The 27,913-nt window shown below is 36.1% G+C and overlaps 1 protein-coding gene across 1 annotated transcript in view; it reads right to left on the bottom strand.

Moving 5' to 3' along the window:
• The window catches only part of MSRB3 (methionine sulfoxide reductase B3), a 203,598-nt gene that overhangs the window by 122,802 nt on the left and 52,883 nt on the right, over positions 1-27,913 (bottom strand). Inside the window, exons 3-4 of the mRNA XM_056130757.1 lie at positions 13,068-13,176; positions 11,377-11,454 (exon numbers count right to left, since the gene is read on the bottom strand). Of these exons, the coding sequence (XP_055986732.1) occupies positions 11,377-11,454; positions 13,068-13,176 (187 nt within the window). The remainder of the gene's footprint in view (positions 1-11,376; positions 11,455-13,067; positions 13,177-27,913) is intronic.

Here is a 27,913-nt window from a genome sequence, read left to right on the forward strand (position 1 = left end):
AGAGTTGCCCCTGGCAGTGCTTGAGGGAATCCTGTAGAATTGGGGATCAAATAAGGGGCTTCCAGCATGCATTCAGCCCTTTTATCTCAACAGTCCTATTGATTACTTTTAATAAGCTATCTTAAAATAACTTTAAAGTATATGAACTGAAATAATATGTATCAATTTTCTGATTCATGTTTACACAGATATGACAGTTAACATAAACTTTAGTTAAGACTTGTCTACTGGGGACTAGAGAGATAGTACCACAGATAGAGCACTGCCTTGCATGTGATTGACCTGGGTTTTATTGCGGGCATCTTAAGCACCAAAGGAGTGATCCCTGAGTGCAGAGCCAGAACTAAGCCCTGAGCACAGTTGGGTGTGGCCCTCCACCCCTCCCTTCCAAAAAATTTAGACTTTACTATGTTTCTCCATATTCATCCATTTAATTCACTACAAAGAATCTAAGTTACTCATGTCTACATTTTAAAAGGGGACTGGAGTGATAGCACAGTGGGTAGGGCATTTGCCTTGCACGAGGCCAACCCAGGTTTGATTCCTCCATCCCTCTGAGAGAGCCCGGCAAGCTACCGAGAGTATCCTGCCCACATGGCAGAGCTTGGCAAGCTCCCTATGGTGTATTCGATATGTCAAAAACAGTAAAAACAATTCTCACAATGAAGATGTTACTGGTGCACACTCAAGCAAATCTATGAACAACGGAAGGACAGTGCTACAATGCTACATTTTTTAAATTACTGAATAACTAGAATTGTGATTTAGGTAATACAAGGCAGTATAGTTTCCAAAATACAAACTTCCCTACACACATGTTCATATACTTCCTGCTATATAGGGATTTTATGAGCAGAACTTGTTTCCATTTTTCTCTGCATAAATAGATAGATAGATAGATAGATAGATAGATAGATATCACCTTAATGAGGAAAAAGCTATAGTTAAATTTTCATACTGCAAAATTTTGAATCACATCTTGCTAAAGTTCTCTGATTTATAAAAATAAAATTGTTCTTTAAGTTACAAATTAACTAGGTTTTTTCTCCATATCTGCCATTAGCTCAAGGGAGCACTTTTCATCCAACTGAACTTTGCTTTCAGATGGAAAACTAACTCTGCTTCAAATACTTTATTTGTAAGTAACTGTGAACTGAGACAAGACAGAAAGGGGCAAACGCATGAGACAAGTCAGTTTTATATTCAAAATAACATGTTAGTTATTTTAGACATAACAAAAGTTTACACCACCTCTCAGAAATCTAGTACCTCTCAGAGCAGGCTCATTGCACTGGACAGCTGACTTTGTTACAGAATTAGAATGATTTGAAGGTCAATGCAGATCTTTAAATTCAAGTTACATGCATATTGCTAAACGTTAAGAAACATTTGCTGAAATTTTGGGCAATTTACAGCTAAAATTCCATTGAAAATCTTGAATATTTGTTCATGTTACACTCCCTAGTGAGAATTCTAGAGTAACTAGAATGGTTTATGACTAAATATCATATGAATAGAGTTTTAAAGAGTTGAGAATATGGGATATGAATAGAGAGTAAAAATGGAAAATTCTCACTCCTTATTCCCTTTTCCTAATTTCCTACATCCTCCCCAAACAACACAGGATACATTGTATCAGAAGGGAAATATTTATGCTGAGAGTCTCTTATACACATGTGAACTCGTATGTAAGGAATAGCATAGTTGAGTAAATTGTGTGTGGCACTGAACTACATTTCTTGAGTGAAAGGGCTTATGTTTTTAAAAGTTGGAAAACGGCTTCATTTTTCTAGTAACTAGGAATAAAATTATACAAAAGGCTCACGTGAAATGCAGCATATGTGAATAGTTTTGCAGTAGAATTCCATCTAAATGTAACAACACACTGGAGCAGTCACTAATCACATAATGTATACTGTTAATAAACACATTTTCCCTAATAAAGCCTGTACCCTCTCATGTTACAAGGAGTTTTTAGGCTACTGTGATTATGATCCAAAATTTGGCCAAGCCACTAACATTCAGTATTACTGCGTATCTGCCATTTACTAGGCATTTTGTTGGATTTTTTTTCTAACACTGTTTTGTTCTATTTCCCCATTTTGTTGACATCCCTTCTCTATACCAACTGCCCTCTTTCCCTTTCCCCCTCTTGTGACGAGCTTTCAGACACGGGCCACTTCTCCTAGCCCTCATTTCTACTGTTCTTGGGAAATAGTCACATACTGTGTTTTTCATATCCAACAAATAAGTGCAGTCATTCTATGTCTGTCCCTCTCCTTCAGACATTTCACTCAGCATTATACTCTCTATATCCATCAATTTATATACAAATTTCATGACTTCATTCTTCCTGGTGGCTGCATAGTATTCCATTGTGTAGATGCACCATGGTTTGTTTATTCAGTCCTCTGTTTGCAGACAATGGGGTTTGTTCCTCTGTTTGCAGACAATGGGGTTTGTTTCAAGATTCTGGCTACTGTGGATGGTGCTGCAATGAACTTAGTGAAAATGGCACTTCTGCTGTGTATTTTGGGGCCCTGAGGGTGTATTCCTGGAAGTGGTATACTAGGTCATATGGAAGCTCAATTTCTAGGCTTCTGAGAAAGGATCACATAACAATGACATTTAGAAATGATCACTCTGGACAAGAATTGAGTGCTGAAAGTAGGTAAAGGATATACATGAACCTTACAGCACCTGTACCACAAACCATAATGACCAAAGGAAAGAAAGAAAGAGAGTGAAAAAGAAAGAGAAAGACAGGCAGACAGAGACAGAGTAAGAGAGAGAGAGAGAGAGAGAAGAAAAATATATGCGACTGGGGATTAAAGGTTGGAAGGAGGGAAGCTGGGGATACTGGTGATGGAATGGGTGTTGGAACACTGTACAACTGAAACAAAATTATTGACAACTTTGTAACTGTGTATCTCATGATGATTTAATTTTTAAAAAATTTTAAAAAAGAAATTAAGAGCCTTATGTAATCTAGGATAACTCTCAAATGGTTCTATCAGTTACTTTGAACCAGTGCCTGTTCTGACTATTTTATGAAAATAAAGATAAAATAAATTTCAAGATAGGAGGAAAGAATTTAAATATAGCTTATTTCGGCAGACCTTAATTATTGGCCTCAATATTCTAAAATTTGTAGGGAGAGAATTTTTTTAAGTGGTGAAAATCTGCTACTGGTAAAATGCTGCTACTTGGGGGAAAATGTAATGAGAAGCCAACAACTGAAAAATATAGTAAACGGGCTGGAGTGATAGCATAGAGGGTAGGGTGTTTGCCTTGCACGCAGCCAACATGGCCAACCCGAGTTCGATTCCTCCACCCCTCTCAAAGAGCCTGGTAAACTACTGAGAGTATCTCACCTGTACGGCAGAGCCTGGCAAGCTACTCGTGACGTACTCGATATGCCAAACACAGTAACAATTGTCACAATGGAGACGTTACTGGGCCCGCTCGAGCAAATTGATGAACAACGGGAGGACAGTGACAGTGACCCATAGTAAACAGATTGAAGAACGAGAATCCTTCCTGCTGCTACACTATCTTTCGGAGTTGAATGGTTTAAAGACTCCCTCAACACAGACTTCATCCTCAATGGGGTATAACGACTTCCTTAAGAATAATATCCAATCTATGGCTGAATCTACCTGAGGACCAATATGCTGGATCCGTTTACTTTTTGTTTCAGAGTGCCATAGGTTTGAATGAATGCTCATTTAAAAGAAGTTTAATTTTAGGACTGGAGACATAACAAGGATTAAGGCATTTGCCATGCATACAACCAATCCTGGTTTGATCCCTAGCATCACATACAGTTTCCCTGGGAACACCAGCAGTGATGCAAAGCACAGAGCCAGGAGTAAGCGCTGAGCATAGATGGGTGTGGCCCAAACATTTTTTTTAAAAAAATTTAAAGATTTTCTATTTTAGACTTAAATACTAGAACAAATACAGATTTTTCAAAAAGTATGTAGTGTGTATTCAATTTGGATCAATTGTGCTGAACAAAACAAAATGGTCAGACTAATACAACCAAAACAAACTATTAAAACTTTATTTTTAGGGCTTGGGAGATGGTTCAAAGGATTGAATTCCATGCCTGGTATCCACAAGCACACAACTGCAATCCCCAAAACCACACGTCTTCTCCAAGTACCTCCATGTACGACCCCAGAATCCCCAGCACTGCGAAGCCTGAGTACTGAATCACTGGGTCTCCTGCTGGCCCAGCACCAGTAGGAAAGTCCCAGTGGCCCCTAAGCATTGCACAGGAGGCAAAAAACAATAAACAATCTTTCATATTTTGTGTGTTTTGTTTTGGGGCTCACCTGGCAATACTCGAAGTTTCTCCTGGCTCTGCACCTAGGAATCCCTTCTGGCAGTATTCAGGAGATCATCTGGGATTTCAGGGACTGAACCATATACACTGTACTATCTCTCCAACCTGTCTGTGTCTTTTAGAATGAACTTTATTATCCCTCATCTCTATTCTGCCTTGTGTTTACTTGGTTTTGCACTTTCTACTTTGTTTTGTAATTATTTTTAATTAAATTTTAATTAAATTAAATCTTTAATTTTACATATATTTCAATTTTATATATATTTTAATTTTTTAGAATCTTTAATTTTATATATATATTAACTTTTTGTTTTCTTAATGTCTAATGGTTACCGTTCTAAACTCATCTGTACATAGGGCGGCCGTGTCATCTTATCAAGATGCCTTTCCTTTGATCCTATTCATTGTGTATATAGACAAAACAAGAGCATCGATGGTATCAAACAATGATAACCCCTTGGCCTTGGGTTACAAAACTCAAATGATCAAATTGGAAAAGAGGAAGAGATACAGTAGAAGTGACCTGGGGTTGCTGTGGAAAGGCTTGGACGTTCTGGTGGTGTTGGGCTACAGGAATTTTGCAAACTCTTATAGTTACCTAAACCACAAGGATAATTTTAAAAGATATTTATCCTCTCTCTCAGTTTCTTCAATCTGCCAAAAGTGTGACCAATGAGGATTAAAGGAGTAAATATATCTAGCAGTTAAAACATGCCTGACATATGGTAATGCTGTATGTGTTAGCTCTTGTTTTATTTTAGTAGTGGGAGTGGCGGTAAACATGTTTAAAATGAACTATGATTCAGTAGAAAGCCTAAGGAGTTCATGTATCCAATAAAAATCACCATATTTAGTACTTCAAAGTATTAAAGTTTAAAATGATTGGGAGCTGATTCTGCATGGATAACACAGAAGTTTATAGCCAACAAAGCTGTTTTTTTTTTTTTTAAGGATCGCTCTAGGGCTGTTTCTTCCTCCTTTCTCTCCTAGAAGTCTTTCCTATACATGTTACAGCTTGCTTCCCATTTCTTCATGCTATTGTCTTCTCAAAATGTCTCCATAATCTAGTCAACCAGATATAAGTTTGACCTCAAAATCAAGTACTTAGTGATCATTACATGGATTGAGTTATAAATAGGACAGAAAACAAGGCCTTATTATGGTATAATTAGCTTCTTAGTGAGTCAACAGTCACATATACAAATAATTACAAAACAAAGTAGAAAGTGCAGAAACAAGTAAACACAAGGCAGAACAGAGATGAGGGATTGTTCATCCTACAAGACACAAATAGGACTTTCAGGGGGAAAAGATATCACAGTTTAAAGACGTCAAGTAGCAATTTCAATTTCTTCTCTATCCATGAGCTTCCTTAATTGGTCTTCTTACACATCCAGGAGCGATAGCACAGCGGTAGGGCGTTTGCCTTGCACGCAGCCAACATGGCCGACCCGAGATATCTCCCATTACTCCTAATAAAACTCCACTTTCCAATCTTATCAAACTGATCGTCTATTTCCTTGAAACATTCATTTTTGACCCTGTCTCTAAATTCTCTTCTCATATCTCTTCTCATATCTCTCTTCTGACCACAAAACTCTACCTGGGAAAAACTGCACCCTTCTCTCTGCTGGTAAAATGTGATCTCAACCCCTACATGAAATCTGGCCCCATGTTAAAATTGTCATATACTTTCCTTTGACATGTAAAAGCACTTCAACCAAGCATGTTCAGATGAATTTCAACATTATATCGTGCTTTTCTTATCACACCAAGATTTTATCTTTCTCTTAAACTGTACCTTAAAGAGAAAACAGCTCGATATTTTTGTCTTATTGGTTTCACAACACCTGGCAATGCATCAGGAAAGGCAAAATCTAAGCAGTCAAACATGCCTGCTGATTCTGGACTGCTGCTCCCAGTGGTAGGATCATGGTGACAGGACCAGTGATAACCAGTACAGGGCCTCTCCTCATGGGCTGAACAACTATCACTCACAGCTAACAACAATGACAAGACAACCTTTTACTTAACCTGTTGTGTAAGACTGATTGTTTAGTTAAATCAGCACATTGGTATCTTGTTTTGGAATTAATAAAAGCAATTGCCTATATTTTTGAGATTCTAAAAAGTATCTTTAAGTTGGAGATATATTTTTTAAATTCTTTTAAAAGTGCTCACTCAAGAAAATTATTTCACCAGTGCTTTCTCAGGTTTATCTGAGGTACAATTAAACCTCTTTATGAAACTTACAACTTCAAACAACAAGAGGAGAGAACATTCTTATTTTTGTCCATGAATTTACTAACTGAAAGCCAGTAGTACTATGTGAGGAGGGGTGGGGGAAGTCTCAGTAAAATGTGAACTGTGGAAGAAATTATGCATATGGTTTATATGCAGCTGTGAATGAGGTTCTTGTATTTGGCAAGTAGTAAGAAAACAGTACATTATTGAGGAGGAATGTATTTTAGGATACAGTATGTTTGGAAATAAAGTGAGAATAATTAAATTCCCTTTTATAGGAAGTATATTATTATATATACATATAATCAGTCAAGAGGAGAAGTTTACACATATATGTGAATGTGTACACACATCCACACACACACAGCGAGTGTGTAATAAGATAACAGAAAATGGCGGATGAGAAAAACAACATTTTCATGCCACTGATAATTAAGCATTTCAAACCTAGACTTATTCTTTTTATTATATGAGTCCCTCCTGCTGTTACTTCTTATACTGTTCTTCTATCTAGTCTTTTCTATCTTATCTTCTATCCTCACTTCCTCTCTAAAAAAAAACACCCCACACTTACATACTCATACATACACTTGCCTACCACCATTACTTCCTATACTTGAGTGTAAAGTATGAAACCAACTACCTCAAGAGGGTATCAGGTAGTGATAACCTTAATTCACAAGACTCCTGAGTTGTTCCAACTTCTGTTCACAAACTCCTGAAAACTTGGTGGGGGGAGGGGGCGGGAAGTGCAGAGTCTTGCAGAGTCTGTTATCAATTTTTTGCCTCCTTACCTCCAAATCCGCACTCCTTGCTGATCTGCTAACCTAGAACATTTTATTACATTTTCTTTGTCAGCTAACTGGTGCTAAACTTTATTAGTAAAAAGCATAAAAGAAAGACTGCAAGAGAATAAGGGTTTTCCTTCATGATTTCAGTATCTTATTCAAAGAGTCCCTGTACCACATACACATTCTCTAGCATCAGTTTTTTGTGGTACATCTGATTTTTTTTACTTCTAGATTCATGAGGATCTTCTGTGTAGACCTACTTCTCAATCCTTTAACCTGTGTGGCTTCTCCTGCATGAAAGTGCTGCAGTATGAACAGCAATTCCTTCAGTGGAAGCCAACTCACCAGCAACCAGTCTCTGGCGAGCACAGTTGCTGCCTTGTGTAAACAGGGACTATCTGCCCCTGGGAGCCAGTCGCTTCCACTGACAAAGACTCAAGTAGCTGTATAATGGAGTGCCTCTGGAGACAGTGCTCTCTAGACAGCAGAAAAGCTCCCTGTGGGTGCAGGGTTACAGCAGATGCTATTTCTTGGGTTCTGTTTCAGTTCTAATGGTCAATTGCTTCTTCTATTTGCTATTTCTGGCCTTTGATAATTTGTTTACTTTTTATTGGACAAGTTTTCATTACACAACTCCTGTTATACTTTCTAATTCTATATATTAAACTCCTAATCAAACTGAGTGGTATCTATATCCAGATTGGGCAATGACTGAAACATACTACTTCTTCTATTTTAACAATTTGAATTTCTTACCAAAAATTCAAATAATTACAAAAGATGAATTTTCTAGTGTTCAGTACATAGACTTCATGTGGAAAATAAAGCTTTGTAAAAAATCTTAGAGCATGATTTTCAATCTTAGAGCATGATGTATAGTTGAGAGCATGCTTCATATGTGAGAGGTCTGGGTTCCATCCACTACCACATGGTCTCCTGAGCAATATCCAGAAAGACTCCAAGCACACAGCCAGGAGCAGTGCCTGAGCATCAACTACTGTGACCCAAACTTCCCACCCAAAGAAATCTTATAGGTATAATTTTAGAATGTTTAATAAATGAAGAGTAATGGAGCAGAAGCACAGTGGTTAGGGTGTTTGCCTTGCACATGGCTGACCCAGGTTCGATTCCTCCATCCCTCTCAGAGAGCCCGGAAAGGCACCAAGAGTATCCCGCCTGCATGGCAGAGCCTGGCAAGCTCCCCGTGGCATATTGGATATGCCAAAAACAGTAACAACAAGTCTCACAATGGAGACGTTACTGGTGCCCGCTTGAGCAAATCGATGAACAACTGGACAGCAGTGCTACAACATGTTAATAAGTGAAGAAGTCTATCTTTAAAACTAATTTGCATGGATCTGGGGGAAATAGTACAACAGGTAGGATGTTGCCTTGCATCTGGCAGACCTAGGCTCAATTCCCAGCATCCCATATGGTTCCCTGGGGCTGCCAGAAGTACTCCTGAATGCAGAGCCAGGAGTAAGCCCTGAGCACCACCTGATGTGCCCACCCTATCCACCACCCCTCCACACATACAAAAAAAAACTACATTGCAAAATCATTCCTCGCTGTTGTTGTCATCAATCAAACCATAGTTACTCTATATTCCAAAACACTTTTGAGTAAATTAAATTGATACATACTCTCTTGGCAACTCAGGTATGCAGCTGGTAGAAAATAGAAAAGTCAATAGATGTGGAAATAGATAAGTAGACAATTATCTGGCCAACAGAGTCTTGCCAAAAATGCTCTTTTTTAACCAGTTAATTATTTTTCAATATTGTTGGTCTTTCTTTCAAGTATTGATATTTCAGAAATAATATGTTTCTGAACTGTCATTATGTTTAATGCATGAGTGATTTTATCCCAGGGCAATAAATCACAGTAAATCTGAGAGGTATGGTATCTTCTGTGAAGTGGAGGAAGGATGATTTTTTTTTTACAGCCACAAAACTTTCACGTTTGAGTTTCAGTCATACATTGATTAGAAGAGTGATTTTAAGAGAAAGAAAGACAGGAAGAAAAACATGGATAACCATGGACTTTTTCGGGCACATCAGTTTGAGGAAAGTGTTCATATAGAAGAGTAAGATCATAAAACTGATTCACTAGAAATAGTCCATATCCCATGGCTCTTGGAAAATCTTTGAGAAACCAATGGTACAAGTTCTCCTATATAAAGATTGGTCAGTTGCCAGTGAAAGAGCCTATTCTACGGTGACCTAGAGCCAGGATTTTTTTTCTTAAAATTGACAATTAAACCAAGTAAACAGAAGCATACAATTCTTTAAAAAGTATAATAAGAATATCGTGGCCAAAAGATAGTACAGTGGGAAGGGCACTTGACTTGCATGAAGGCAACCTGGGTTCAATATCCAGCACCATATATGCCTCCCAAGAGCATCATCTGGACTAATCCCTGAACATAGACATAGAGCCAGGAGTAACCCCTGAGCATAGCCAGATGTGCCTCCCTTCCTATATATATATATTTTTTTTTTTCCTTGCTAAAGTAACTTGAGGTATAAGAAATTCTCTGATTACCACCAATCTGGAAAGGACTAAACTTTTTGTATTTGTCACCTGACATTTCACTTGGATTATATTCTTCAGTTAAAATGGTTCTGTTTCTTATTTAAAACAGTAAGTTTTCCTTGGATCCATTATTTTATTGTATCACATGATAGGGAAAGTGCTAGAGAATCTTAAAAAGCAAAAAAGGCATGTGGTCAATTTTTACCATTTGGGATATTAACAAATTAACATTTGAGATATTTTAATTTGGAATATTAAACTCTTAAAGTATTATATCTCTTCAATTATGACACAAGCTAAAGACGCTGAAATATGAGGAGGTATGTTTTCTGAAGGATAAGGGTGACAATCCAAGGGTTGAATTAACATAAAGAATCAATATGGAAGAATTCAAAACAGATTCTCAACCAACATTAATGTGTAATAAAATTCATGTCAGAAAGGTTTTAAATTTTTTAAAAATGTTTTCAAGAAGACTATCATTTCCTGTTATTTCTGGAAAATCTACAAATGCTAGTATTTTCAAAGAGATACATTTACGAAAAGATATGATGTTTTATTTTACATACTATCATATCAATTTTTTAAATTTCTCTTAATACATTTGCAGTTCTTTTTAAAATAAATGACATTTGCTCCCAATTACAGTTTCTATCCTTTCATTCCCCAAAATTGGTATACCCTAGAAAGCAGAGAGGGCTTCTAGAATTTTCTCCACTTAGATAAGTTTTTAGTAAAGATCTCTTTTGGGGGAGGCTGCAGCAATAGTAAAGCAGGTCGGACGTTTGCCTTCCATGCAGCCGACCCGGGTTCAATCGCAGCACTCCATATGGTTCTCAGAGTCCACTAGGAGTGATGCCTGAGCACAGAGCCAAGAACAGACACAGAGCACAGCCAGGTGTGAACCATAAACTTTAAAAAAAAAAATTCTGTCTCAAATAAGTTCCATAATATCTGGAATACATGGCCTAAATGAACTATTTTTGTGAAAATACTCTAGGTGTTTTAGGTGTCTGTTTTACAGTAAATTATTAGAATCATTAAAATACAGATCTCGTATAAGTGTAAAAGTTTATCTATTCCTATCATGTAATTTGATTCCATGTGTGACTATCTATTACACCTCCCATGATACTCTCAGTGCAGGTACTGCCAAAGTATTAACAATCTATTTGGTGGATTTTATTCAACCTGAAGGATATACAATAAAGAATTTTCATTATTATCTAACAAATTTAGGGAATTTCTTGATGATATAAAAATACAAAAACATTTCTGGAATCACCAAAATCTCTTTCATAGCTGGTTATTGAACTGGACAAATTAACTTGGGTGTATTTCAAAAAAAATAATATAAATAATAAAATTAGTAACTATATTGTTTGAATGTGAATAAACAATAGTGGTATGTTGTAATGTTATATGCTCACATCCACAGGTTTCTAACACACTCACTTGAATAATGGAGTTCCACAAACAACACATTTATATATTCCAGGGTCTTTGTGATGTGTATATTCTCCTTCGAAGGCACTGATAAAAAATAAACAACATAAAAAGAGAATTAAAATCACCATTATTTCTTACAGAGTGTAGTTGCTTTAAATATATTTTTTAATAAACCTTTTAAGTGTTTTCCATCCTAAAATGAGGACAGACCAGACATATGGAAAACTAAACATTCTAATATAGTTCAAATCTATATGATAAAATGTGCATAGAAGTACTCCAAACTAGTTCAGGTAAAAAATTTTTTAATCAAGTTATCTAGTTATGTAATGCTTGGGTTAAAAAAAAACTGTGGTTCAGATTTACGGGTGGGGGGAGAAACGGGGGAGAACGTTACATAAGATTTTTGCAATTCTACAATATGTATAGTAGATACCCCAAAACATAGCGGGGTCCAAGGCTTCAAGTAGAAGAAGTCATTTTTTGGTTTGAAAGGGAATATTGCAGCTTTAAGGGAATATTTTTCTAAGTTAACAATCTTAAAGGCTAGGAGGTCATTCAGCTAATACAAATCAGCTGTGCTAGCCCAACAAAAAGTCTATGTGCTCTGCAGCTTGTTTTTATTATCCTTTCACCCTCTTTATGAGGTCCAATTTTTTTATAAACAGAATTTTTAAGAATGACCTAATCTCTAGTTGTTTGTGTGCATTAAATCATTTTGCTAGTCATGTACACAACAGGACGGTAGAAGTCCTCCTGGGTTGAAGCTGAAGTCCACCCCAAATCACTGTGCTGTAAGAGTGGGCTTTGTCAAAGATTCAACATTTGGGACATTCGGTAAACAGTATGTACTGTGGCAGGAAAAGAGGGTTGCCTATTATTAACAGGGACCCCATGTGTGGTAAAGAACTCTTTCAGTTCATGAATGAAAACAAGAAGTTACATCACTAATAAATTTGGATCAGAGGTAACTTACAGCCTTACGCCAAGCTCCATAGTATAAATTAGACAACAAAATGGTTGGACCTTGGCAAGTTACCTTTGGGTTGGAATCAGCTGAGAGAGACTTTATTCACTAAAAACAGTCTTGGAAGTGAACAAACTTTTTTTTTTAGAACTTAGGGCGAACTTCCAAGGACCAAAGCCATGTGAGGGCAGTTATTGAAAATTTTTGACATTCCAACCACAAATGAGCCAATAAATACTTTCTCCACATGTGCTTCAAAAAGAAATTGGAGTGGGGTAGAAAGGAAGTAAATTATGCTACCTTCTTTTTGCAGCCAAAACGTCTATGCTTACAATGACCACCTTCAAAATTTCAGCATCCTGGCACAGGGCCATGCCCCTCATGGTTTTGCTTACTGTGATGTCTTCCCAAAAAATGTACCTAAAGCGCTATTACTTCCACACATTTTGCAGTAAACTGAAAACAGGCCCTTTAACAAAAGCCTTGTGATTCTACGTAGATAGAATGCTCATTAAAGGGGGAGAAAAATAAATAAAACTTAGTCTTAACCTAAACAATACCATTTTCAACCTTTTCAAGGATACTAATTTCTAGAGTTGAACAAATAACTGTGGAATTCTTGAAATTAAATGTCAAAGAAGAAGATTGGGGGAGGGGGAGAAGGAGGGACAAGTAGGCAGAGGTTGAAGAAAGTAGGTCTTGCTAAATGACTTCTCACGGCTCGCCTTACCTTTCTGTCCCTTTCTCCTGAGTGACATGGTACTGCAGGGGTGTTAGCCGCTTCTTCAGTTCCTGCTGGGAAAAGACCACCTTACAGTTCTTTTTATCCCTACATGACCCTGAAAGAAAGAGGATATGGAGAAGAAGACTTTTTAGCTTGAATCCTAAATAATTGCTTTGGCCGACTGCCACAACACAGCTTCTGAAGTCACCTGTCAGTGATCAGACTAGTGTCTAATACAAGTAACTAACTTACCTGAACTGCAGCTGATTATTTCTCTGCATGAGAAGAAACTTTCTCGAGATTCATGGACTCTAGTGGAGCACTAACTATGAATAAATGTGTCACAGGCAAAGCCAGTAAGCATGTGACGGTGAAAACAAACTCACTGAACAGACACAAGATGGAAGTGCTCCCGTATATTTCCCAGTGCTTTGGAAAAAGTTTTCAAAGGAATTCAAAAAAGTATAGCTCTATTTTGAAGCAATGGCACCATCTGTATAAGATGATGGGCATATTATGTTAAACAATAAATCTCCATTCAATAATTTTTCAATTTAGTAAAGTATCCTGAACCTTTCTTCAATCCACTTCTACTCTGGGTGATTTCACTGTCATCCTCTTTATTTAACAGTAAGCCTAAAGACATACTTTTCCATGACTAGGAATTGCCTCTTTCTCTTATTCTATTCATCATGTCACTAGGCTCTACAGAGTCCTTAAAAACAAATGTTTCTCTAAAGACTCTCTGACCTTATTAAATAGGCAGCAAGAAGCTTTGAATAAACTCCAGGAATAGCCATTTATGCTAAAACAAACTCAAGAAGTTCCATAGGAAGGGTGATAAAAATAGGGAGGAAAAAGACAAGGAAACATGAATGTGATTTTATTTATTCATCCTGATTTTCTACTTGCAAATTACTTCTAGTAAGATGTCACTGATTAAGTGTATTTGAATAAAATAATTTCAATGTGATTTTAATAGCAATGATAGATTTTATTTCAATTGGAATAGCTGAAGAACAAATTTTAGAGAAAAGCTGTTTATATGTAGCATTTCATTTTATCTGCACAAATAATTAAAAAATGTAACTCTGGATCAGAGCAGCCCTTAATCTCTATAGTGAAACTTTTTTTCTTTACCACCTCAACACAGTGGAAGAATCCTGCAGATGGCCCTACATGCAAAAATCTCTGACAATGTTTTGAAGAGACTTAATAGCGAAAGAAAGTTTGCTCAGTTACTCAATGTTTTACTCAACTTCTTTTGAAATCTAAAGAAATATTAATTTGGAGTAGAAATGCTTTCTACTTCTTTCATTTTTTTAGGTATCAAATGCTGTAATACCCTGATTGTGAGACTCTCAGTTTTCAGAATCCTTGCCACCAAAATGTAGTGGTTGATTCTTTATGAGAAAATATGGAGGCAAAAAAAGAGTAAAAGAGACAGTGAGGGCCACAGGAAAAGGTCACCTTGATGTGGGCCTGTCGGCTAGCAACAGCACCTCTCTTGGCTTTCCACAAAGCCTGTTGGCCCTGCTCTGGCCTGAAAAGATGCACAGAAATGACAGGCACAGCACTAATGAACACCAGGCTGTCATCTCTCCATATCCCATATTACACTAGGCTTTATTCAAATACCTACTACTTACATTTTTCATATTTTCAAAGGAGTGATAGAAATGTTTCCCTGTCAGAACAAGTCTGTCCACAGTCAGAACGCAGAACTGATCTTAATCAGTTGACTTTGATAGATGAGGTTTTTTTTTCCCATTCACTGCACACTTCTTACAAATTATCTTTATGTTATTTGTTGAAAATCTCAATCAGGTTTTTTTTTAATTTTTCACCCCCATCTTAAATTCATCAATTACAAACTTAACACAATAAAATGTCTTGGGTAAAATTATTCTTTCCAATGGCATGGGTAATTAAAATCTATACCACTAAGAATTAAATAATTCTGTTCAAAATATTTTTGTTAATATATGTTCATCCATACAAAAAGACCAATTGTGTTCCCAAAGTTGAGAACACTAAGCTACCCATCTGTATGTCATTTAGTACAAGAGAAGCAACTGCAGGTTTAAATTACATGGTATTGGATTGCAATTTCCTAACATTGGATGCTTTTCTGCTTTTTTACCTTGAGTCATTTACTAAGAAGTGTTCATAAAAAGTAGCTTAAAGCACAGATGCTTGCAAATCGTTTAGGCAAAGATGTTTCTCTCTTTTTCATTCTCCCTCTCTCAAAAATCTCTCTTCTGAAGCAAAAGAATAAAACTGTTGGTCAGTATTGATGAACCATGTCAAGTATTTGTACAAGGAAAAAGGTAAAATTGAAAACATCTGATTGAAGTAAATAATACAAACATAAAAGCTTTACTGGTGAATGAAGGGTATTGAAGAGACTTTATTTCATAGATTAGAAATTACTTTTGATCTAAACATTCTTAAAAACAGATTGTTTTCCACTATGGACCATCTCATTAACTGTGCTACAGAGACCTCGTTTTAATGGCAAGCTTTGAAAGAGTGCTGCTGTACGCTTTGTTAGTCTCCGTTTTATTTGGGAGGGGGATAAAGATTTCATTCCAGCTTTCTTTGTTTGTCTTTCAAGAACCACTAAAGCAGTATTCACACAAATTTTGTAGGAATGTGCCCTATGTCATAGCCTACAAATTATTTGGTTTTGGTGCACTTAAAGGTCATCTTCCAAATTAGCAAAATTTTCCTACATCCTGGCTTTTCAACCTTAAATATAAATATTGTTTCCTAACTGTAAGTGAGGTTTGTTCTTTAAGAAATGCTAGTGCTTATTTGAAGTTGTCAAACTTTTTACCTTTATATTCTTTGGTCATACTATGTTCTCAAAATAATTAGGCTTTTAAAGTGTATCTAATAGCTAAAGGAAGTAATATATAGACTAGAAACAACTATTGGAATTTTATATTAAAACAGCTCAACAAGAAGTTCATCAAATTTTAGTAAATTCCCTACCAGATATTTAACAATAATAAAATTTAGACAATTGGAAACTTAAAAACACTTATATCAAAATAAGCATTACAAACATAGAAAGGCTTCACTTTTGTCCTGTTTGTCTTCTATCAGACTCACTTTTCTAAAGTCATATGGTGGTGCCACTGTTAATTTTAAAGAAATCATTTCATTTTGAAATTCTAGAATAATTCATTGGATGGTATTCCTTTACTATCTTCACTTAGATACTGTAATTTTCTTATTACACAGGGTAATTTAACATTAGTATTATATGACATCTGTTCAATGACCTCTCAATTGGCTTAGAAGTACGCTAGAGAAAGATTTTTTTCCCCTTTATTCAAATGTTCAGAAGAGTACTTTGAAGGCACAAGTGAGTGTCTGTTTATACACACTGCAACACAAAGTATATTTGAAGGGGTAATATTGCTACATTAGTACCAAATCATAACACAGAGTAACTTTGATATAGATTAGATCCACCTTGAACCCAAATAAGATATTTATATACTAAACAGTTCTCAAAGTCATTTTTTATATATATATATTGAGCCTTGTTTCGTCTTGCTGCCTCAAAGTCGGTATTGTGAGGAAGTTCCAGTTACAAAATATTGCTGCAAGTAGATGTAAAATTACAGAAAAAATTCAAATACTGGTTCTGCCTGCTTTCCAGACATATGACCATAGGCAAGCCAATCTCCTCCTACGTATTACTCCCTTCACAAGTGGATTCTAAGAATCGCAGTAGGTAGTGCTCAGTAAACATATCTGAATAAATGCAGAATCATACTGTCATTTGTAATTCTGTGATATGCAAAGTTAATCTACTTTAAAAGGTAGCCAGATCACTCATCTCAGTGTGCTACAAAATTTTTGTTACTATTTCCTCCAGGATAGTATTATCTTCACCGTTACCTTCTTAAACATAAAATGAGAATTTCAAGAAGAAAATAAATGTTTGAAATTTGAATGCCTATTATACACCTCATACATTTCTTTTCTTTTTTTTTTCCTTTTTGGGTCACACCTGGCGATGTACAGGAGCTCTGCACTCAGGAATTACTCATGGCGGTGCTCAGGGGACCATATGTTGGGAATAAAACCCGGGTCGGCCTTGTGCAAGGCAAATACCCAACCCGCTGTACTATAGCTCCAGCCCAGACACTTTGTACATAAATATACACATTGTAGCACTGTAGCACTGTCCTCCTGTTCATCGATTTGCTCCAGTGGGCCCTATAACATCTCCATCTCGTGAAACTTGTTGTTACTGTGTTTGGTATATTGGATACGTCACGGTAGCTTGACAGGCTTTGCCGTGCAGGCGAGATACTCTCAGTAGCTTGCCGGGCTCTCTGAGAGGGGCGGAGGAATCGAACCTGGCTCTGCTGGGCCGGCTGCATGCAAGGCAAACGCCCTACTGCTGTGCTATCGCTCCAGCCAAATGTACACAACTCCATTTATTCCTCTCAAGAGTTCTAAGAGACTGATATCATGTTCATTTTAAAGACAGAGAAACTGAGGTTCACACAGGTCCTAATACTACTACAGTAGTATAGTAAATATAAAAATTTAAACTTGATTATAAAGTATATGTTCACTGTAGTTCCTGTGAAGAAATAATATATTACAACATACATAATCTTTTTTTTAAATTACACAATGATAATTTTAAAATTATCATTTTAATTTTCTCTTAAAAACTGCCATTAACAAGATAATAAGAGAGCAAATGCAATCATCACCACAGTATACACCCTTAAAAAAGCAAATATATTTGTCAATTATCCAATGTCTGTTTTCCTTGTATTCATTCCTTCAGCTTAGGGTCAATGACAAGGTTCAAAAGGGACTCTCACAAAGTCTATAAAATGCTGAAAGGCTCTTTAACTTCCTGTTAAGAAGTAAATCAGATCTGTTACCTAAATCTCAGAGTACTTTTAAGTCATAAATCTTATATTCCAGCACAAAAAAATCAAAACAAAACAAAATTTAAAGATCCTATAACTTTAATTTGAAGCTTAACATCAGAAAAATAGAATAAAATAATTAAATACTGTTCCAAGATAATGAACAAGACTGTTTTAGAGTTTGCTAGGTTGAAATATTTTGACGCTATTTTTATATGGTATACTTTAATTTCCCCTATAAATTTGGATTTTCACAAGGTTATTGGTCTGTCATTTTGGAAAGTTGAACACATTTTTATTCCATACATAGTAGTGTTTGGAATTTCTAAAGAAGTGGGCATTTATAAAATCCAAGTCTAGTCTATTTTTAGAGTAGAATGTGAAATATATATAGCATGAATGATTTTTTCATGTGTTTGTTTTTCATTCAAGTAATCAATAAAGGCCTTGAAAGAATGAAAAGCACAAGGAAGAAAAACTCCATGCTAATAGACATAAACTCAATTCTGATTTTTCACTCAGAGCAGAAACTACATAAGAAAAAACGTCCCAGAGATTAACATACAACTAAGATTCCCCTAACACTTTTTTTTTCCATCAGTTGTCTGGTTTCTTTGAAACTAGACCTACAGGGTTCATTGTAAAGACATTTTCTAACCTTTTTTTCTTGCTGTTTTATAACTTATCAAAAATGTTGAATTTTTACACGGTCCAAGGAACTGTGCTAAATAAAATATATTCAGCACCTACAATATGCTGGCAGTATTCTAAGAATACACCAATGAATAAACTGCCTGCTTTCTTGGGATTCCCATCTCACCAGAAAAAGACAAGCTCAACAAATGAAAGTAAGTAAATAAAATATCTAATGTCGAAGAAGGTGATTGGGACTCCCAGAAATAAAGGGCTGTAATCTCCAACAGTGCAATCAAGGTACATATTATCACTAAAATGCGGTATTTGAGCAATGTTCCAAAGAAGTCTCCTTCTTTAGAAAATCAGCTGTGCTTATGATACCTTCAGAAAGAAGTTTCTGTACACATGAAGAATTTAGTCAATGACTAAATTTAGTCAATTGACTAAATATGGCTACACTAACAAGTTCTTACTCTAGTGGTAGTGACAGAAACAAGTAACTGCAAACAAGTGCTAAAACGTGCATACTTTTAAATTTTAACATGCAAAGTACTGTATTTTAAATCAGGAAAAACTGGCCAGGGAGACAGGATAGCAGGTAAGGTGCTCGCTTGCATGCAACCACCCTGGAGTTGATCCTAGGTATCACTCATGACCCCCAAGAACAACCAGGAGTGATCCTTGAGCATAGAACCAGGAGTAAACACTGAGCCTCACTGGGTATGACCCCAAAATCAAAGAAAAATATTGGGGGGGAATTACATATCTTAATACAGATATTTTTAAGATCTAAGTATCTTTATACAGATATTTTAAAACAAGTTTTCCTACTAAGTCTATGGTAAATTCATCTGATGGATCATTCTTTGCAACTATATGCCCTTAGTTCTAGTGTCATTTACTCTACACGTTATTATTTACATAGGTTATTCAAAAGTACCTTTATATTTTCTACATTGAAAAATTTTGGAGAATATGAACTATTGAAATGAATATAAATTTATGCTTTTAATAACTATTTGTCAAACATCTACAATAAACCAAGAACCATGAGAATCAAAATGCCAAACTGAGTAAGCCAAGGTTTCTGTCCTATGGAAATACTTAGCAGGACAGAAAATAACCAATGTGTTACTAAAAGTACATATAAAGTTTTCTTTTTAACAAAATTAACAAGGAAGACTTAACACTCTAAAACTTTGTCCACCTAGACTAACTAGATTTAGTTAGAATTGGGATATGGAAAATTCACCCAAACAAAGTCAAAGAACTGGTGAAAATACAAATGAGGATGAGAACTCTATCTAGACAAGTAGGTAAAGTGTAATTTATGTGTACAATGTCAAGGTGATAAATATCTTATCCTGATTAAAGGAATATAGTCTTCATATAAATGGTATCAAGTAGTTTAACAAAACAAAATAGATAAGACATAATATATTTAGAAGAGAAGGACTTGGGAAACTGAGAAATAAGGCACATTTAAAATTAAAAGGAGAGTTGCATTCAGCTGACCCCGGTTCAATTTATGGCAACCCAAATTGTCCCCAAACCCCTGCCAGGAATGATCTCTGACAGCAGAGCCATGAGTAAGCCCTGAGCACTGCTGGGTATGGCCCCAAAATAAAAAAATTAATTTAATTAAATTTAGGGGAAATATGAAAACATTGTTTCATTGCAAGTCAATGAGATATCTAAACAGTTCACAAGTAAAATCTGTTAATATAGCTGAAAAAGGTAGTCTTTAATACTAAGTTCTCCTCTGTTATGAGCAAGACTGCAGGACTTTTTTTTTAGAAGATGCACTGAAGAAATCGAATACCAGTGAAACATCCACCTAAAAGATTAGAAGGCAGAAGATATATTTTACACCCCTTTCATTTGTGTTTTATAAATTTTCAGTTGGATTCATGTGTAGCAGTCATTTTATCAGCATGCTTTAAGTATCAAAAAAACTAAAATATACTTATCAAATCTTCAAAGTGTAATGCAAAAACCAAGAGCAATGGTTTTTATATAATGCAGACCATAAAGTCTAGAGGTTAGGAGAACATTTAAAACATGTCTTGATCCAAAAGTGCATTTTCTTGCTTGCAAAGCAAATGAGCAAAAAAAAAAAAAACTTTCTAAAGGGACTGCCATCATCAAGTGACAATAGTGGAAGAGAAAGTCACTTAACTTCAAGTCTATCTGATTGCATATGAAATGTCTGACAAAGTTGGAGTTCCCTGTTTTTAATTTTTTTTCCAGTATGGGTCTTCACTAGAACATCATAGCCCATAAAGAAAAAAAATTAAAAACAGACAGGCTCATTTCCATTCTACATTTCTCATGCAATCAAAAAGACTTGCAAAAATAGCTTTCTCTCCCATCCTCCCTAAGAGCACAAACTGCACGGGAGATGAGAGGTAACCCTCCATAAGAAAGATGCAACGAGTCCACCTTAGGTTATCATGCAGAAATAAAATGTTACATTTATTATGCTTCATCAAAAAGAAAATAAAACTTTAACTGTCTAAAATATCAATTTTGTACATTTCTAAAATTGTTGTAATAACACAAATCAAATTAAAAATCTAAGTAAGAACAATGAGCAGGAAACAAGTCTGTAATTGCCAATGCAGAACAAAATCTGAATCCCTAAATTACCCCCAAAATCTGAAAAACTGGAGGAAAACAAGTATTTAAAAAACGTTATACTAATTTTTATCACCCCAAGGGCTGGAGCGATAGCACAGCAGTAGGGCGTTTGCCTTGCACGCAGCCAACATGGCCGACCGGAGTTTGATCCCTCCGCCCCTCTCGGAGAGCCCGGCAAGCTACCGAGAGTCTGGCAAGCTCCCCATGACGTATTCGATATGCCAGACACAGTAACAACAAAATCTCCAATGGAGACGTTACTGGGCCTGCTCGAGCAAATCGATGATCAACGGGAGGGCCTTTACTTTACTTTACTTTACAATGACTGAGGAAAGCATAGGCTTTTCCTTAATTATTCACTATCTCCTTGAGCAACAGTAAACATACATATTTTAGAAATATGCATCATAGTGGGCAATATACCGAGTCAAGAGTAAGCATTAAGTATATGATGTATTTAAATATGTATTCAACTCTCCACTTTAATTGCAGCTACTTAAATTTTATTCCTAAAGTATTTTTTCCAAATAATGCTGCCTTCGGCTATGTTTCTTAAATTTAGTTTAAAAACTTATCAATAGAGACAGAGAGATGACTCAAAGGACTGAAGCTCACACCTCGCAGAGGGAGGGGGTGCCAAATTTGATCACAGGTTTGGTCCTTTGAGCACCACCAATGTATTCCAACACCACAGAGCCTGGGGGTAGCACAATGTGGCCGTCTGGTGGAGCCTGAGCTTTGAACCACCAGCTCACACAGTAAGGCTAAGTATAGAAGGGTGGCCTCTCTGGGAGGCCACCCAAAAGAATAGAACCCAAAAAAAGAAGTTGAACTAGACTTGCGCATAACAGATAAGTCAATTTTTTCTATATGTCTTAAATTTTGTTTTTGTACAGTAATACTCTGAACTTTTATTACCACCCTATAATTCCATAGTCAAATATTTTGACTATTCTATTTATTTAATGGCTTTGGCTATGTGATTTACAAGTCTAACCCTTACCAAATGTTTTACAGAACACTGGCCCTGAAAAAAACTACTATTCTTCTTAGTGGATGAGAAAAAGTCAACCCAGATATTATCATTTAAGAAAATCTAGGTTACATGGGCTTCCAAATGAAGATGTTTTCAGGAACTTTTGCTGGTGTTCATTATAATATATATATAATTATAATACGCGTCACTCAAATGAGAGATAGAATCCGGAGTTCTGATCTCCATCAACGCTCAAGAATCAGGGATGCTGTCTCATTTGCCAAGGCATCAAAAATCAGATGGGCTGGACATGTAATGAGGTTTAAAGATGACCGCTGGACTAGAGCCATTACTGACTGAATTCCACGGGACGTCAAAAGATCACGTGGATGCCCACCTACAAGATGGCCAGACTTCTTCGTCAAGACCCTGAATGATCGGTTTGAGGCTCTGCATGTTCCTAGAACGAGCAGATGCTATTGGGCTACGCTAGCATGCAACAGGGATGAATGGAGATGTTACTGGCACCCGCTCGAGTAAATTCATAAGTATCAAGTGATATATATATATATATATATATATATATATATATATATATACACTGTGTTTTGGAGACACCATTATTTTATGTTGCCCTGGGGGAAAATGTAATGTTGCAAATCAAATGATATAATACTTTATTATAATTTCTATTCTTTTTCCAGGAAATGGCTCCCAAACAGTGCCATAGAGTTCAGGGATCACTTCCAGAGACACTTGCTCAAGCAGGCCAGACAGTTTGATGATGTGGCCATCAGTGCTGGGGGTCACCAGGGCCACAACCAGCAGTATCAAATATTGGGCATCCATCCTTGAATATGCGAGGCATGTATCTCTGATCCCTGAGCATGTATCTCCATTGCCCTCACAGTGGTTTTTGTTTGGCCACATTAGATAGTGTTGAAGGGCTACTCCCAGCTAAATGCTCAGTGCTTGCTTGAAGCATTGCTCAAGGAACTACAGTACCAGAAATTAAACCCACACCTCCCACATGCAAAACTATGCACTCTAGTCTTTTGAGCTGTCTCCTCAACACATCACAATGAATTTGAAGATGCATTTAAAACACTAAGGTGATAAAATTAAAAAACATTCTATCTTAGAAAATTATAATATTGTGGGGCTGGAGTGATAGCACAGTGGGTAGGGTGTTTGCCTTGCACGCGGCCGACCCAGGTTTGATTCCCAGCATCCCATAGGGTCCCCCGAGCACCGCCAGGAGTGATTCCTGAGTGCAGAGCCAGGAGTATCCCCTGTGCATCGCCAAAAAGACAAAAAAATTGTAATATGGTATGCAAAGTTTCGCAGTTTGATGATGGCATCAATTTTACAGGCAACTTAGTGTTTCTTTCTTGAGAAATGATGAACTAGTTCCAGTTCATCATTGTCTATCATTATTTCTTATGAACCAGCATTCATAAGAAAACCAGGCCCTCAATTAAGAATTTTGGGTTTTTTTCTGAAGCATGTGGCCACAAATGTGACCACACATCTCCAGTATCTACAACACTAACAACACAGTAGTAGATGCATGGAATGTAACATAGAAGCCAGCCAATCTCAACTAGTAAAAACATTAAAACAGAAAGGTTAGCTTTCAACAACATCTAGTTAAACACACGGGCAAGGTCTTAATGTGCTCAGGGTGATACACAAGAATTTCCACAAATTTTTCTCTATGGAATCATTTTTTAATCATTCAAAGCCATTTAGGGATAATTAAGTAAAGTAAAGGCCCTCCCGTTGATCATCGATTTGCTCGAGCGGGCCCAGTAACGTCTCCATTGGAGACTTTGTTGTTACTGTGTCTGAAGCAACATAAAATAATTACTGTTAGCCTGCTGTGGGGGTAGATTTGAGGGGTGGTTGAGAAAACGGAGACAATGATGGAGGGAAGGTGACAATGGTGATGGTAGTATTGATGCTGGAATATTCAATTCCTCATGAACAACTCAAATCATCATGAACAACTTTGTAAACCAAGGTGCTTAAATAAAGTAGGGTGGGGTGGGGAGAAGAAAATCAGGCTCTAAAAGAGTTACTAAATATGGTCACACACCTGGCTGATTAGAGAGCCAGGCTGTCTGTCTGCAGCTTCCCACCTTCCATTATTCGTTCATTACATTTCTCTCTTGAGTCTGTTCACTAGTAGCCACAGTCCATTCCCACCTCCACCTGTTATCCCCTTAGAGTTAACTTCTCCTATAACTATCACTGCTTCCCTTTCTCAAATTTGTTAATATTGGAAAAACTAACATTTCCAATCTTATTCCAAGAACATAGCCTGCCATTCTAGCAGGAAACACAATACTTCTGGCTTCAACTCTTGTAAAGCAGAGGAAGGGGTGTTTACAAAGATTCATGATAATATCAAATATATGTTGCTTCATTCCACAGAGAGCCAAACTTGGACCCAAAGTATCCAGCAATCTTTCTCACTGGAATTATTCCTTAAAAACAGAAATCATCTTACTTGCAATGTGACACTACTTTGATACATAAGGTAGCAACTATTTATTTGCTGAACAAATGCTTACTAAATGACTAATATGTGACAGACAATTCTATTTGCTGAGATGTAGTAATAAACAAAACAGACAAAATGCCTCTCCCTTTCTAAGGCTCGCTTTGTAGGAACTAAGATTTTTCCTGTAATAGAAATTTTTGCTGAGCAAACCAAGATCTACTGATGTCAGGCCTCCTTTTTAAAAAAAGTTTAAATCTTATTCTCCCATGGATTCTCTCATGGATTAAAATTGCATGGAATAAATTTCTGGAAAATGTCAGATAATGTTAACACCTGAGGAATATGTGCAATTGTAAAATTTTTACAAAAAGATAAAAGTTATATGGCATCCAGTTAATAGGTGAAGAAAAGGAATGAAAGGTAAAAAACAGATTCCCTAGGGCCATTAAGCAAGTTGGTAGGAGAAAAAACTAGTAAATATAAATAAAGCTTCCAATCTGTCTTTTTATCAATAGTAATAAGATGGCAAGTTTCAATATTTGTTCTTTATAACTGAACTGTCTTACATGCTTGATTAGATGATTAAACACATATGTTGAGAGCAAAAGGTGGCTCATTTTATGAGCAAAATACCCATATGTATTTTAATAAATACTTCTATGATCAACTCTATGAATGTGAACAGGCTTAGATAACGAAAACCTAGTTTCTCTATGTTTCTCCCAAAGTCAGGACAGTCTTATTATAGTCTGGCATGTACTGAGTTTTCAGAACCCATAATATATTTTTGTGCTATTATATATTAAATTTATCAGAAAAGAGTTTGTAGCTTATGCTCATACCCATTTTACCTCTAGAGTAACTAAATTTTATTATATATTTTATGATTCATTTATGAATGGAAAATTTATCCACATTAACATAAAATAATCAAATTCACATTCAACAAACCATATGCCCAACACCTTATTCATACAGATATATTGCTCAATATCAATTTAGACTGGTATTCAAATATTCCTAAAATTTACATAAAAATTAGACATTATACACAACATTTTCAACATTAAGATTTTATTGTATTATATAACTACTAAAATATGTTAAGAAAAAATATATATATATTTGCATTAGAGTACTAAAAAATCAACATTTCAAATGTATTTTTTCTTAATCCCCCCCAAATATTTTAATCCATGCAAAAACAATCCATACTTAACAGTCAACATTTTATACTAATAGTATTTTAAGAAGTCTATAAAATTCAAAACATAGCTAAACTAAATGTGAAATTTTCCTTAATTCCTGGGTGGTCTGCTGAAGAAAATTTAGTTGCATATAAAACTGTAAATTACTGTTAAATCATCTATTTTGGATATAAGATAAGTTAATTTATGAAAACTTGTTTTAGTTTATAGAAAGTCTACACTTTGTAAGAAAGAGATGTCCAAGCCTAAGGGAAATGGAACCCTACTGAAAATGGAAAAAGGTTTTGCACTCTACAAATACTGTTTGAACATAATATAAGCAAAAAAAAATTGTGGTTTGTAAATCCATATGTTCTTAACTGGATATTCTATACATACTTTTGTTTAAGTTTTCACAATGTACCTATGTGCTAATGGCATCAGTAACCTTTCTTACAGTGAAAGAATGTAAATCTAGTGCCATCTACTGGGAAAAATGGATATCATTCAATTAATTAATTGCAAACTTTTGTAAATTATGAATGAAAGTTTGTGTTTGGGGTGTCTTTTGTATGGGAGATTTTAGGGGCAACACAAATCGTGCCCAAGTCTTCTCCTGAATGTACCCAGGGAACAGTTCCACTCAAAAATGTGCTTTCTTTTAAAACATTTATTTATTCATTTATTTATTGGTGGAGGTGATGGAGGGGCTTGGGTCACTACTGTTTCTTGGCTCAGGGGACCTTATGTAGTGCTGGGGATTTGAACCAGGGTCAGAGACCTCTCGTACCATCTGTTCTGTCCAATGCTTCTTTCTTTTAAAATAAAATTCTTTCTGAAATTTTCTTGATTTTGGTTTACATTGAGTGTTTTTAAAGTTGGGAGGCCATACCCAATGGTTCTCAGAGGTCACTCCTTCCTATGCTCAGAGGACCAATTGGTGCCAGAGAGCAAACTGAGGTTAACTACATGCAAGGCAAATTCTTTCAGTCCCATACAATTTCCCCAGTCCACCCAAATCATTTTGATTTGTTGGGGCGATTGGTTTGGTTTGGTTTGGTTTGGTTTGGTTTGGTTTGGTTTGGGGCCACATCTGGCTGTGCACAGGGCTTACCCTAGCTCTGAGTTCAGGAAGCACCCACGGCAGAGCTTGAGTTACTGTATATAGTGCCAGAAATTGAACTGGGTCATCTGCGTGCAAAACAAGTGCTCCACTCAATGAACCATAGCTCTAGCCCATTTTCAATGTAATTAAAGGAGTTGGGTGAGTTGGCATGAATGTTGGAGAAGAGAGCTGTGAATCCATGGTACACAATTCCCTATGTAGTCTCAGAAATATCAAAACAGAAATCAGAAACACAGTATTTTGATCCTTTTTAGTTTGTTTGTTTGTTTTGTTTTGTTTCTTTTGGTGACCACCCTAACTGTGCTCAGTACTTATTTTTGGCTGTGTGATCAGGAATGACTCCTAGCGGTGCTCAGGGAATCCTATGGTGTGCTGGGGATAGAGTCCAGCTCAGATATGTGCAAGGTAAATGCCCTATCAACTATCCTATCACTCTTGCCTCTTGATTAGTTACTAATCAGTTTCTTTTAGAACACAGGTTCTACACAGGTAGTTTAAAAAAATCCAATATATTCAGTAGTAAACTGTACACTGATGAGTTCAACTATTTAAAGGGTAAAAATATGTCAGATGCTATTAATGAACTATTGCCAACTTTAACTTGAATCGAGGTACTTATTATTCACAGATGTTGGTTTTGTGCTTATCTCTAGTATTTACTCTTTAAAATTGGAGACTTTAAAACATAACAAACTATTAATTTGTTCCAAATAAAATGATTAAAAGAAACAGAATTTTTAATACTTGGTAAATATAATATGAATTAAATTCTTCTCTTCACGCTTTACCACCAAAACTCAAATTGTTTGGGAGGAAATAAATAAAAATAATCCTCATTCTGTATTTTAAGCACGGAATCTGTATTACTGTG

This window comes from Sorex fumeus, unplaced genomic scaffold (assembly GCF_029834395.1).
Source record: "Sorex fumeus unplaced genomic scaffold, SorFum_2.1 ptg000081l, whole genome shotgun sequence".
Classification (NCBI taxonomy): Eukaryota; Metazoa; Chordata; class Mammalia; order Eulipotyphla; family Soricidae; genus Sorex; species Sorex fumeus.